General features: G+C 38.5%; 1 protein-coding gene across 5 annotated transcripts in view; it reads left to right on the forward strand.

Moving 5' to 3' along the window:
• The window catches only part of LOC126295302 (uncharacterized), a 217997-nt gene that overhangs the window by 144086 nt on the left and 59075 nt on the right, over nucleotides 1-14836 (forward strand). For all 5 annotated transcript variants that reach the window (XM_049987745.1, XM_049987741.1, XM_049987740.1 and 2 more), the window contains 2 exons: nucleotides 4806-4874; nucleotides 11994-12053. In XM_049987745.1, the coding sequence (XP_049843702.1) occupies nucleotides 4806-4874; nucleotides 11994-12053 (129 nt within the window). The remainder of the gene's footprint in view (nucleotides 1-4805; nucleotides 4875-11993; nucleotides 12054-14836) is intronic.

Genomic DNA, 14836 nt, shown 5'->3' on the forward strand with positions numbered 1-14836 from the left:
ATGTATTCTCTGCAAGCGAGTTTGCACAGCATGATGGAAGGTACTTCATATGATATTAACCACTCCTCTGGTTATTTCACTCAGAAGTGATGCATAGGGGAAGTAACAGGCTTTCATAATCATCCTACTCGTAACATTTCATTCAGAAGTGCTGCATAAGGTAAGCAACAGGCTCTCATATGCATCCTATTCTAGCATGCTTTACGTGATGAAGCCACAGAAATTGTTTCATTGCACCTGAACTGCTGGTTTTCTGAATTTACTTTCTGAACTGCACCAAACGAAGTAGAGCAATGATTAAGATACAATAGGGCAGTGGTTGAAATTTCCATCCAATTGTTTTTAAATTTTCTGTAGTTTACCTCTATTGAGGTAGATAACTGTGTGTGGGGTGCATATAAAGGTTTTTTAGATTAGGCAACTCTCCATCCAATACAGATAACGATAGCTGTAGGAAACTTGGAGGTATCAGTGTAAGATCGAAAGAAATGCCTCCCACAGGTGAGAGTATTAAAATCCTAATAATTAACTGTCAAAACACTCACAGCAAAATGTCAGAGTTTGAAGTGCTCCTAAAAGCTGAGAAGCCCACATAATACTAGGCAAAAAAAAGCTAATTGAAACATGCTGAAGTTGAGAGCAGTGAGATTTTTGAGGAAAATTTGAGTGTATATTGAAATGATAGACAGGTGGGAAATGGAGGCAGTGTATTTGTCGCAGTAGAGAAGAAAGTTAAATCCACTAAGATAGAAATTGAAGCTGCTTTTGAGATTGTTTGAGCAAGACCCAGTATCAGGTACGGGCATAAAATGGTAATTGTTTCCTATTGCCCATCAGACTCATCTACTGATGTATCAGAAGACTTTAGAGTAAACTTCTGTTCACTTGTATGTAGGTTCTCTGGTCATGCTGTAATCATTGGTGGAGACTTTAATCGTCCAACAATCAACTGGGAAAATTGGAGGTTTGTTAGTGATGAGTGTGATAAGGTATCCTGGGAAACATTAACCAAATTTTTTCTCTGAAAACTATATAGAACAATTAAGAACCCCACTCATGATGAAAACATAGTGGATCTAATGGCAACAAATAGATGTCATCTTTGAGGATGTCTGCATCATGGTCAGTGATACCAGTTTTGATGTGATTGTGGCAACAATGATTAACAAAGTACAAATGGAAACTAAAGCAAACAGAAAAGTATCTATGTTCGGTAAGCTAGATAAAAAAATCAGTAGTGGCATATCTCAGTGAGGAACTTAAACTTTCAGTGCAGGACAAGGCTCAAGTTTAAAATAATAATTGACCATGCACTGGTGAGGTATGCACACAGTAGAAAAGTTCAGAATTGGAGGAACCCTCAATGGTATATTGCGAATGTAAAAAAACTTCTGAAGAAACAGAGATTATTGTGTAATAGATGCATAACAAAGCATATGACTAGAGAGAGAGAGAGAGAGAGAGAGAGAGAGAGAGAGAGAGAGAGAGAGACTGAATAAAACATGTCTGCCTGTCAAGAGAGCAATGTGTGTGATGCCTTCTATGCCTACCACAGCATAATTTTGTGAAATGATCTTTCACGAAACCCAAAAAATTCTGGTCATTTGTAAAGGCTTTCAGTGGCACCAATGTTAGCGTCCAGTCCATAGTGAATGAGACAGGTACTGAAATTGAGGTTAGCGAAGCAAAAGCTGATATGCTTGACTCTGTTTTCAAATGTTCCTTTACAGAGAAAAACCCAGGAGCACTGTCCCAATTTAATCCTTTTGCCACTGAAAAGATAGGTGAAATAAATATTAGTGTCTTTGGTGTTGAGAAACAATTGAAATCATTAAAATTGAACAAAGCTCCAGGGTCCGATAGAATCTCTGTCAGATTTTATGCTCAATTTCGAGATGAATTGCTATCTTTTCTAACTATAATGTACTGTAGATCCCTTGAATAAAAAACCATGCCCAGTTCTTGGGGAAGAAGCACAGGTCACACCCATCTACAAGAAGGGTCATGGAATTGATCCATTAACTACTGTCTAATATCCTTGACATCAGATTGTTGCAGAATCTTGGAACATACTCTGCGCACAAACAGAATGAGATATCTTGAACAGAATGACCACCTCCGTGCCATTCTGAAAACATCACATAGGCTCAGTTGTGGATAAGCAGGTAGTAGACTTAGGGGTATTGGTAGAATACTGGGAAAATGCAATCAGTCTCTAAAGAAGATTGTTAACAAATCACTCGTGTGACCCATTGTAGAGTATTGCTCAAATGTGTGGGACACATACTAAATAGGACTAACAGATGATATTGGATGTTTACAAAGAAGAGCAGCACTAATCTTAATAGGTTCATTTGATTCATGGGAGAGTGTCACAGAACTACTGAAGAAACTGAATTGGCAGGCTCTTGAAGACAGATGTAAACTATACTGAGAAAGTCTGTTAGCAAAGTTTCAAGAACCAGCTTTAAATGATAACTCTAGAAATATACCACAACTCTCTATGTGTCAATCACACAGAGGTCATGAGGATAAGAGCAGAATAATTACAGAATGCACAGAGGCCTTCAGTCAGTCATTCTTCCTGCCTCCATATGTGACTGGAACAGGAAGAAATCCCAATAACAGGTACAATGGGACGTACCATCTGTCATGCAGTTAGTGGTGATTTGCAGAGTGTAGATGTAGCTGTAGAATTGACAATGAACTGGAACCTCAGGTTAAGAAGTCAGTTACCCTCTCTGATATTTCTTTATTACAAGACATTCCAAAGTTTGATGAAGTGTCAGGCAACAATCAGAATATTAGTGATAATGTTATTGTTGAAATAGAATGAGGTGGTAATAACAAGCAAGCAGTAGGCAAAAGTGATCATGTGGAAGTCTTTGACCTGATAATAACTGATGACTGTTGAGATTTAGTCCATAATTATTTTATTTTATTTTATTTTTTTTATTTTTTTATTTTATTTTATTTTATTTTATTTTATTTTTTTTTTTTTTTTTTTTTTTTTTTTTTTTTTTTTTTTTTTTTTTTTTTGTGCTGACAGAGACCACGAGTTCATTTCACATTTTCTAAACGTGGATTGGATACAAGGAAGAATATTGCAATAAATGCTTGGTTGGTGTGTATTTAGAAATGTAATGTGAAGGTGCTGTGATTGATTATTATAAAAAATGATGTCAACATATTAGTCATTTTGAGCCAATTGCAGCCTGACTTAAGATCTGCTTTGACAGCAAATAAACATGAAGTACAAACTGACAGGATACAGCCACAAACTAAATAATTCGTAAAACATTGTCATGTTTGTAAAAACACTTACATGTCTGCCCACAGTATTAAAATGTCTAGCAAATGTGTACAGTGATACAGAACTGATGGCGAATGCACACAGTAATGCAAGAAAAATTCCTAAGTGTGTGCCCTCTTGTTATTTAGTGTTCGTTCTAAGATTTTTATGTAGTAATGCAGAACAAAATGCCGTAATCTTAAGAGGCACAAGTAGCACTGTGTATATTTGACTTCTACCTTCAAGTGATAGTAAAGCCAAATTGTTTGACACTTATATGGCTTCCTTTACAAATGACATGCCCCTAAAACCCACATCAAGTAGGATGTTTTCTAATGTTTGGAAGGATATATGCCCAAAAATAGTTATCACGTCAGATCTTTGTGCATTTTGCCAAAGGTATTTCACATCTATAACTAAAATGGCTTAAGTGCTGAAGAAACTGAAATGTATCCTATTGAGAAAATTGTATCCTTTCTACAACTTGTTGCAACAGAAATGATTTTTTCTTTTTTAAGCAAACTGTGAAAAAGACAGACCTCACCTACACTACATTTCATCCTGGACTTACCTTTCTTCGATTTTACTTCCATACATCACATATTGACTTTTAAAACCTTTTATACACAAACACACCAACCTTCATTCTAATCTTTTGAGACAATTTTGAATTGAATAATTAATTTTATTTAAAACCATATCTGGTTTGCAATATTTGGCTTAATAAAAAAACCAGGTACTATGTATCAAGGTGCCTCAGTGTAATACTCTGAAAAGAAGAGTTCCTGGGAAAAATGGAGGTACAGTAGGTGGTAAAAAGATTATGAGAAGCTTATGGAGTGTATTCAGTAAAGAATAAGAACAAGAAGCACTTGATTATATTTCTGAAATGGAGAAGTGATTTTCTGTATTTACAGTGAATGCTCTATTTACATTAGCATCCCAGTTGTCAGGGAAGAATAAAATAATGCATCATCTGAATAGAGTGTTGGAGATGGTAGGCAAAGGCAGCACTGTAATATTAGTCTTAAGAAGGCACCTCGCTGGCTAGAGAACCAGCTTTTAAAAAGGGCAACATAGAGAGGCTTTTGATATCCTTAAAATGGTGCAAGAAAAGCAGATTAATCCTTCTCATCACATTTATAATCTTGTTGAAACTGTTAATAGTGCAGTCAAAGAATAGAAAGTGTTTGCACCTAAATGAAGATACCAAGACAGTGACAGTACTTCAACTGAAAGAGAGCTTCCATTTGGTTTAACTGTATGTGTGTTTGCTCTGGGTACTTTATCCCATTAGATTGGAAAAAGAGGTCAATATGTAAGGTCTCAGAAAAATGCATATAGTTTCTGTTCATTATATATTTTTGTTTGTAAGTATTTGATGCGATACCTTATCATATGTAGTTTGAAAACATGTAACTGAGAAGCTTCTATCGGTAACCATTGATTGACTACTTTACTCCACCTACCACTGTAGGCCCACACAATAGTAACCCTATTTACTTCTTTTCAGGTTCTGCACAAGTGTGACTTGCCCAATTGCCTCAGTAATGCACAGGATCCCTTAAGAATTGATGAAGAGGTGAGTACACTTTTCTCTTCTTCTTACACTGATTGGATAATTGCCTTGTGTAGCATTCATTGAAGATGAAGATGTAATTTAATTGAAACCTGATAATAGGTAGGAACTGTGTGCATGAGCAGGCTTTGGTCCCAGACTCTCGCCTTTTGCAAGCAGTGACTTCTTAATAGAGCTGCCCGTTTCTGTAAAACTAGTGGTCTAACAGGTCCTGGATAAATTTTCAGTAACATGTGGAATCTAACAACAGTCACAAAATAAAGACTATTGATATCATACTGAGAAGTATTTAGTAATGTAGCATATCTTTCTGATCTAGTGAGGAAATGTTCTGACTTTTGCATGAGTTGTTTACGATAAACAGTTAGCAGTGAACAATGCAAGTGTAATTGGTTTATCTGACACTGGTGCTCAAATATGAACAGGAAAAATGCTGGGCAGTTTGCTTCAGGCCATAAAAGAAAAATAGTTTATAATAAGACACAAACAATGACTCAATTAAGCTGTTCCCCAATTATTTAAGGGCAGAACACTTGACTATAGCAGTTAGTCTTTATGAAAAATATAATTTCTTTTCTTTTCCTCCATTTAGAACTTTAATAAGTCCTGCTACCCTTTAAAATTAATCAGAACCATAACAAAGAAAGAAGCTTGTTGTTGCTGTTGTCTGGCTTATCTCATATACGTTTTACTGCGTAACTACTGTACCCACGCAAACATTTGAATTTCTGGTGACCAGAGTGCAACCACACATGCGGATGATGATTCCCAGATGGTACAACAACAAACACTTGATTTCTAACACAAAAAGAAACAGAATAAATCACTATAATATGTCCACAGTAATGGTAGCCACCGTAAGTCTGATGGACACATGCAATATAATCTCCCAGAATAAGGAATCACAAGAAAATTAAGTCAGTGATGTTTATAGTTTGTTTGTCACGATGAAAAATACTTGGAATTGTTCGTAGTCTAGTAGACTGGTGTTTCTTAATGCAACTGCTTGACACAAGCACAAAGTCTAAGTTTAATTGGCATATAATGCCCCAGGAGCACAGTGCCCGATGAGACAGAGGTCGGTGGAGGGTTGGCTCTGGTAGCAATTGTTGTCTGCTCATTGCAGTTCTGCTGTGCTGATAACCTATGCTCAGTTCTGTGCTTGGAACTGCGGTTATTGTGAACAGTAAATTCTGTTCTGGCTCCATGGATAGAACTGCTTTGCTAGTGGTCATGTGATGTCTGAAGTTCAGACCTGGTGAATGGACACCTGCCTTGCATTTGGCATGCACATGATCCACATAGGTAAGGCAGTGCCACAAATGCAGCATTGCTGGTGGGAATCTCAGTGTCTCTAGTGGTGATGTTAGTGCTGCCCATTTTTGTGGGGTCTGCTGTAAACTAGTCTGCAAACACTGTGACTGGTTGTGCATGTACACGTTTCATTGTACTTATTTACATTCAGCCTGTGCTGACCAGTGTTGTAATTGAGAAGCTGAAGCTGCTGGCCCATGTGGATCTGCCGTGTGGCGACCCACGGGTGTTAGCCGTGTTGCCGCGTAGTTGTAGTTGCAGGTGATAGCCCAGGGGTACAGCATCCCTCCCCTTAGGGGAAGAGATGGAGGTGAGATAGCCCAGGGGTACAGCATCCCTCCCCTTAGGGGAAGAGATGGATGTGAGAACTTTATAGTGAAGATCCTGCATTCTCCTCCCCGCTACCCCACTCTCAGGGGAGAGATGATGGTGCAGTCTCAGTGACGTAGATCTTGGCAGCTTAGGGAATCCAAATGGAGGACGAATACACATTTTGGAAGTTTCTGTTCTCTTTTCGGCCATACTGTGTAGTATATGCATTTGACATCCAAGTAAAGATATTCTCTAAACAGATACTTCCAGGAAAGTCTTCCTAAGATAAAAATTCAGTAAGAATGAAGGTATAAGCTTGTGAATTTTAAATTGTGCATTGAAGATAAAAGTTTACCTTGGTGCTGAGTGTTAATTTCTGCTTCCTGTCATTGCTGGCAGTGGCTCTCTGGTGCAGCTCACTCGCTTGTTTGACCATTCATTACCCAGTGTGCATGGAGTCCAGAAGGTGATAAGACAACAGACGGTGTTTTATGTTCTCCATTTCAACAGGTGCAATTAGGTTGTACTGAAACTCTCTCATAAAGGGTAAACAAGTATTGCATTACATTATTGGCCTTTAAGGTTGCTTCATCTCACCGTATTTTTATGAGTTGACTTGTGAAAGACCCTTTTTATGTGTCTTCCTTTCCAACAATGATACCACATAGCAACAGAAGTGAATTCAGTAACTCCAGACATGCTGATAAAAATATCAGACATGTTTGACTATTGTCTGGATGTATGTTATGTGTCCAGTGCAGGGCATTTCATATATTTGTGAAAAGAAATGAAAAAAAAAATGATCTTAAATGTAACTGTAAGAAGTACTACAGGTGTGTATACAGTATGTGCATCCACATAAAAGATAACTGCATGAAATAGAATGATTCTTGTGAAACTAAAACTTTCCAATCCTATGGGAAAGCTAGAATCCACTTCAGGTTTCTATTTCCATGTATGTAGCAGATAAATTCTTGTAATGCTGGAGTTATGTTTTCTGAAACAGCCTTTATATTCAGTGTTAATGTCATTTCCAGGAAAGCTTTCTTACTATTGAAAGTCTACATTTTATTTCCTAACTAGCAAAATTCGTCTGCTATTTTCATCACATTTTGTAATCAGCTTGTCCAGCATTACCTGACTCACTTCAGCTATACTCCATTGCTTTTGCCTTAGTTCTGTTTTTCATCCTGTAACCCCTTTTCAAGACATGCCATTCACTTATGTTCCAAGTTCTTTTACAGTGTTATCAGCAAATATTACATTCCATATCACTGTTCCCTAAACTTTAATTTCATAACAAATGTGTCCCTAGTTTCATCCAGTTTTATTTTCTCCTTGGTTTCCTTTACTGCCGGCTCAATGTACAAATGGAATAACATGGGGTAGGTTACATCTGTTTTGTTCCTCCTTGTTACTTCCTGATATTCTTAAAATAGTGGTCTGTTTCCTGTACATGTCGTAGATATATTTCATGTCCTGGACTTTTTTCTTTGATAACTTCTGAATTCCATAAAGTGTATTTAACTTAATTTCCTCATGCACTTTTTTGAACTTAGTTACATTCTTTTCTTAAGTTTACCTTTTTTAGTTAACCTTCTACCAAGGAACCCCTAGAATCCGAGGTTGCAAGTTCAATCTTCAGTAAGGCTCATTTGCAAGTGTTGTGGTAATAATTATGACAGAAAAAATATTAGCTGCTAATGACTCACCATGTGCATTAGGAGCGCATAGAAAATGAGCATGTGGGAGGTGCAGAAATCAACCATGTATGGACATGCATGTTACACTTCACAAAATGGACATTGTCAACATTAAATAAATGTTCAAAACAAACCATTAACTGGCACTATAAACACCAAATGAAAACTGGTGTGCATTGGTGATCACAAAGTTTCACATGAGTGAGATCGAAGGTGAACTCCACCCCATTGATGTAATGGGGTGATGAGGACTGATGGGATGTGATGACATACAACCAGACACAAGAGAGTCTGTCATGGAGCTTATTGTGAAATAGGCTGTCCTTTAAGACATAGCTGCAGATAGTGTTATAACATGTTTTATAGGCACAGAAAACACAAAACTTCCAGAGGCTGAATATGTCCTGTTTTTCTAGGTGGTGTGAATTGCAATGTCGCGCACTTTTCAGGAGGGATAGTTTGCTCTAAAGGAGTAGTGTTTATATGCTGACCTGGAATCAGGCAAAAGCAAGTTATTTTGACCAACTATTGGCCAATAACAGTGCTCATACCATTGTTGAAGATCTCTTACACACGTTTCCCCACTCTTGCTGGGTGTGATGTAAATATTCCCTACTGGCATTGCAAGATCATGGACACGAGAGAGATTTGTAGGGGCAGAGCAACTTCAGCTTCTCACAGCATAAAATGTAATTTTCCAGCCAATTTACCATCTAGATTAACAGTCAGCATAATTGTATACAAATGCATTAAGGTATTGATGTTAGATGATCTTGATAAAACTCTTTTGGTACCTTTAATTTCCAGGGTTCTTTTGATATTGTGCTGTTAGTAGTAGTATTAAATCTCAGGAAGGCTGATTTATATTGTAATAGTAGTTTTTTGTTCAATTATTTGAGCTACATGCAGAAATAGCACTACTCACTGTTGGTTTCTCCCAAATATGGTGTGTGCAATACTCCCACAATGGGATGGTGACATGGGGGAGAGCAGTTTCATAATATCCACATTTTGTAAACTCTGTCTTCTCGGCATGTACATTCATTATTACATTTAAAATTTCTGCTTTGCATTACAATGAGTGGGCCCAACTGCAGTTTGTGTAAAAGCAGGACATCCACTGATGGGGCAAAGCATTATGAGTACCTGGTTTGCTTGTTGGTCCACCTTTAGAATGCAGTACAGCAGAGATTGTGTGTCAGATCGATCCAACAAGTCTTTGGTAGTTATCTGAGGCATGTGACACGAGATGTCTATGCACAGATCACAAGGTTCCTCTAAATTACAGATTGTCCATTTTTTGGGCATGGAGCTAGCACCCATAGCTTCCCTGGTGTGTTTCATCTGGTTCAGATTACGTAAATTTTGTGGCTGAAATATTGAGAGTCCTCTGTCATGCTACTAACATTTCTGTTACACAGTTCTGCTTGTGACAGTCAGTTATCCTGCTGGCAGCTGGCATTCCTGTTAGGGATGCCATCAAGCATACAGAGATGTAGGCAGTCCACAATAATTTAAACATGGTTCAAAGCTACCATAATGACATTACTACCTCAGACCACGTGGAAGACCAGTGTATGTCCCCCTTAGTGTAATACTGCTCCCACTGATACACATTCATGATGTGATGCACGTTTTGATCAGCTTGTCACCTGTATGACAGTGTGTATGGAGATCACCATTGGTGTGGTGTAACAAGGAATGGGATTTACTTGACGAGGCAGTAAGTTTCCATTATTGCATGGTCCAGTCATGGTGAATCTGTGTCCACTGCAGTCATAATTGAAAGTGATGTTGGGTAAAAATGGGAACACACAGGTGTCATCTGATGGGAAGCCTTATGCTTGACAGTGTGCAGTGAACACTGTGCTGCAAAACACTTGTGTCTACGATGGCATTGTACTACCATCAGATCTGCAACAGATAGCTGCCTATCCTGTTTTACAAAGCAAGCCAGCCAGTCTAGCCTCCAAATTTTATAATGAAGCATGGCAAGCAGATGCCAACTTTGCACATTCCTAGATAATTGTTCCCATATACTGGGCTATAACAACCTGCCCATTGACAGAGTCTTTCATGAGAGTGGATTTTCCCATTTGTTAGCTGTGTCATTAGTGGAATGATTATTTAGTCGTCTGTGCTTTGCCTCTATACTGTCTATACTGCATTACTTGCCTGAAAAACCAGCAGGCAGCATTAAAGCTTGTAAGTGGACACTCCTCTTACTGCTGTGGCTCCTCAATGTACGAGTCATTTAACTTTCACAAGCTTTTGGAGCCAGTGGCTCCTTCTTCTGGATCTCATTATATGAGTAGAATTCTCTATGTAAATGTTATTTCATCTTGTGAGATACACTGAAGAGCCAAAGTAACTGGTACATGTGCCTAATATCGCGTAGGACCCCTGCAAGCATGCAGAAATGCCACAACACGATGTGGGATAGACTTGAGTAATGTCTGAAGTAGTTCTGAAGGGAATGGACACTACGAATCCTGCAAGGCTGTCCATAAATCTGTAAGCATAAGAGGGTGTGGAGATCTCTTCTTAACTGTATGTTGCAAGGCATCCCAGATATGCTCATTAATGTTCATGTCTGGGGAGTTTGGTGGCCACCGGAAGTGTTTAAACTCAGAAAAGTGTTCCTGGAGCCACTCTGTAGCAATTCTGGCCGTGTGGGGTGTTGCATTGTCCTGCTGGAATTGCCCAAATCCTTTGGAATGTGCAATGGACAAGAATGTGTGCAGGTGATCAGACAGGATGCATACACATGTCATCTGTCGGAGTTGTATCTAGATGTATCTCCATATCCATACACATCCATCCACTCAATACAGTTTGAAATGAGACTCATCTGAACAGGCAACATGTTCCAGTTATCAGTAATCGAATGATGGCGTTTGTGGGCACAGGTGAGTCATAAAGCTTTGAATCGTGCAGTCATTAAGGGTACATGAGTGGGCCTTTAGCTCCGAAAGCCCATCTAAATGATGTTTTGTTGAATGGTTCACATGCTGACACTTGTTGACAGCCCAGTATTGAAATTTACAGCAAATTGCAGAATGGTTGCAGTTCAGTCATGTTGAACAATTATCTTCGGTCATCGTCAGTCCCATTATTGCAGGATCTTTTTCTAGCCAGGGCGATGTCAGAGATCTGATGTTGTACAGGATTCCTGATATTCACAACACACTCATGATATGGTCACACGGGAAAATCCCCACCTCATCAATACCTCAGAGATGCTGTGTCCCATCACTCGTGTGCTGACTGTAACATCACATTCAAACTCAATTAAATCCTGATCATCTGCCATTGTAGCAGCAGTAACCAATCTAACAACTGTGCCAGACACTTGTAGTCTTATATAGGCATTGGCGCTGGCAGTGCCATACTCTGCCTGTTTAGAGCTCTCTGTATTTGAATAACATGCCTATACCAGTTTCTTTGGTCCTTCAGTATAAAAACTGACAACAACACTACAACCAATAATGGAGTGCTCAGTATCATTCATAAATGCATTGTCCTGTATTACATGAAGTGCAGAAGCTGTAAAATTAGCTGTTTACTGTGGTATTCTGAAGACTAGCATGTTAAACTCATTCAGAAAATTTGATCTGTGGATATATAGTTTTTTCTTTTCAAGTATGAAATTACAACTGAGGGAACCTGCACAACTACACATGGAGCACAGTATTACTTTGTATGAAATGGAAAACACACCACACACACATACCTCTGTGAATCCCAATGATGTAAATTATTTTGGTTCCATTTTCTCATTGCCTTGTTACAGATTGAGGCAGTTGCTGAGGATCCACTTCACATTTGTAATCTGCAGAGCATTAAGAAAGAGGTATGTACCTGCTGCAGATTAAGTTCTCCTAATTTTTCACTTTGCTAAATAATGTAGTTGGCTGTTATTTAGTACTGAGCTACCTACGTGGATCTCAGTAGGGTAGTATATTTCTCTGCTTAAAAGTTATTTCCTTTTGTGAAATAGACACAGTAATTTCTTGGCAATAATCTGACCATTGATGTTACAGTAATGAGTATAATGGGATATCAGTACTAAACAGAAATCCTGATAGGGAGTTACGTCTGATGATGGGTGTACAACACACAAAAAAAAAATGTAATATCAACAGAGATATTTCTAACTTTCAAATTACTGTTCGTTTTTCATATAATTACACACACCCCCTCCCTACACCCCCCCTCCCTATGCCGCCCCGCCCTCCCTATGCCGCCCCACCCGCCCTCACTACACGCCCCGCCCTCCCCCACTACACGCCCCGCCCTCCCCCACTACACGCCCCGCCCTCCCCCACTACACGCCCCGCCCTCCCCCACTACACGCCCCGCCCTCCCCCACTACACGCCCCGCCCTCCCCCACTACACGCCCCGCCCTCCCCCACTACACGCCCCGCCCTCCCCCACTACACGCCCCGCCCTCCCCCACTACACGCCCCGCCCTCCCCCACTACACGCCCCGCCCTCCCCCACTACACGCCCCGCCCTCCCTCACTACACACGCACATGCACCCTACACCCCTCCTCCCTACACTCCCCCAAATATAAAAATAAGTAAAAAATAAATAAAATGGTAATATAAAAAATAATACCATCAGGTAATCAAACATTTAGTTCATTTAAGATGGCAAAATTATTGAATTTCTTTGTCTGAAGATGTTGCTGGATATCACTTCAGTGAAGTTACTGTTTTGATGTTGACATTTGTATTTTGCATGAAGGCAGTGGGTGAGTTTTTTTATGTTTTGATTTACTGATATATGAAACGTGTAGCTGAGAAAGCTTGCCGTTATGATGAGGAATGTGTCAAGTGCACAAGAAATGCACATTTGAAACAAAATTTTAACATTTCTATTATTTACCCCATTTCCTTAAATGGCACAAAATGCATATACTATATTTATAGACTTATTTATTCCTATTCAAGAATTCATCTATGGTATAGAATGAGTTGTCAAGGAGATATGATTTCAATTGATTTTTAAAGCTATTACTGCTGTCTGTCATACACCTTATTTCATCTGGTAATTTGTTGAAAATTTTTATAGCAGCATATTTTATCCCCTTCTGTGGCAAAGATAGGTTGTGCAAAGGATAGTGTAAGTCTTTCTTTTTTTCTGGTACTATAATCATGAATGTCACTGTTGTTTTTAAACTAGTCCATGTTGATGAGAACAAATTTCATTAATGCGCAGATGTATTGTGAGGCTGTTGCAAGATTTCCCAATCTTTTAAAAAGATGCCTATAAGATGCGTGACTTTGAACCCCACACATTATTCTAACCACTTTCTTTTGAGCAGTGAATACTTTTTCTCTAAATGTTGAGTTGCTCCAGAATATTATTTCGTATGACATCAGAGAGTGGAAGTATGCAAAGTATGTTAGCTTACTAATTTCTATATCCTGAAAATTGGCAATTATTCTGATTGCAAAAGTTGCCGAATCTAGTTGCTTTAGGAGATCCAAAATATGAATTTTCCAATTAAGATTCTCATCCATATGTACACCCAAAAACGTAGTATGCTTTACCCTGGCTACAGATTTCTTTTTATGTGTTGTTGTGTTTATTGAAGGAATTATACTTTTTGCAGTAGAAAATTGGATGTACTGTGTTTCTTCAAAGTTTAGGGCAAGCCCATTTGCAGAAAACCAATTAAAGACTTTTCCAAAGACCTTATTTGTATCATTTTTAATTTGACTTTCTTTTACTGGATTAATAATTATGCTTGTGTGATCAGCAAACAGTGTCAGTTCAGCTTCCTGTTTCAGATAGGAAGGGAGGTCGTTCGCATATATCAAGAACAGAAGGGGGACCCATGATTGAACCCTGTGGAACACCTAGTGTAATTTCAACCCAGTCAGATGAAGTGGCAAATTTATTTAAATCACTTGACCCATACAAGGAAACTTTTTGCCCTGTTCTGTAGGTATGACTTAAACCACTCATATGCTATTCCATTTATACCATAGAATTGTTATTTCTGTAACATAATGTCATGGTTCACACAATCAAATGCTTTTTACAAGTCACAAAACACTCCTATTGGTGTCATTTTACTATTTAAAGACTCTGTTATGTGGAGAATGAAATTGTATATTGCTTTCTCAGTGGAACAGCATTTTTGAAATCCGAACTGTGATTTACTAAGTATCCTATTACTGTTGAGATGGTTAATCACTCTAGAGTACATTGCTTTCTCGAAGATTTTTGAGAATGCTGTAAGCAAGGATACTGGCTGATAATTATTGACATCTGTGGTGTCCCCCTTTTTGGAGAGAGGTCTGACAATGACATATTTGAACCTGTCTGGGAAAATACCTATAATTAGTGATGCATTACATATGTGACTCAGAAAATCAGCTGTAATTGCTCCACATTGATTTAATGTCTTATTAGAGATATCATCTACTCCAACAGAACATTTATTTTTCAGAGATTTAATACACTAGTGGCCATTAAAATTGCTACATCAAGAAGAAATGCAGATGATAAACAGGTATTCATTGGACACATATATTATACTGGAACTCACATGTGATTACATTTTCATGCAGTTTGGATGCATAGATCCTGAGAAATCATTACCCAGAACAACCACCTATG

The sequence above is a fragment of the Schistocerca gregaria genome, chromosome 11, assembly GCF_023897955.1.
Source record: "Schistocerca gregaria isolate iqSchGreg1 chromosome 11, iqSchGreg1.2, whole genome shotgun sequence".
Taxonomy (NCBI): Eukaryota; Metazoa; Arthropoda; class Insecta; order Orthoptera; family Acrididae; genus Schistocerca; species Schistocerca gregaria.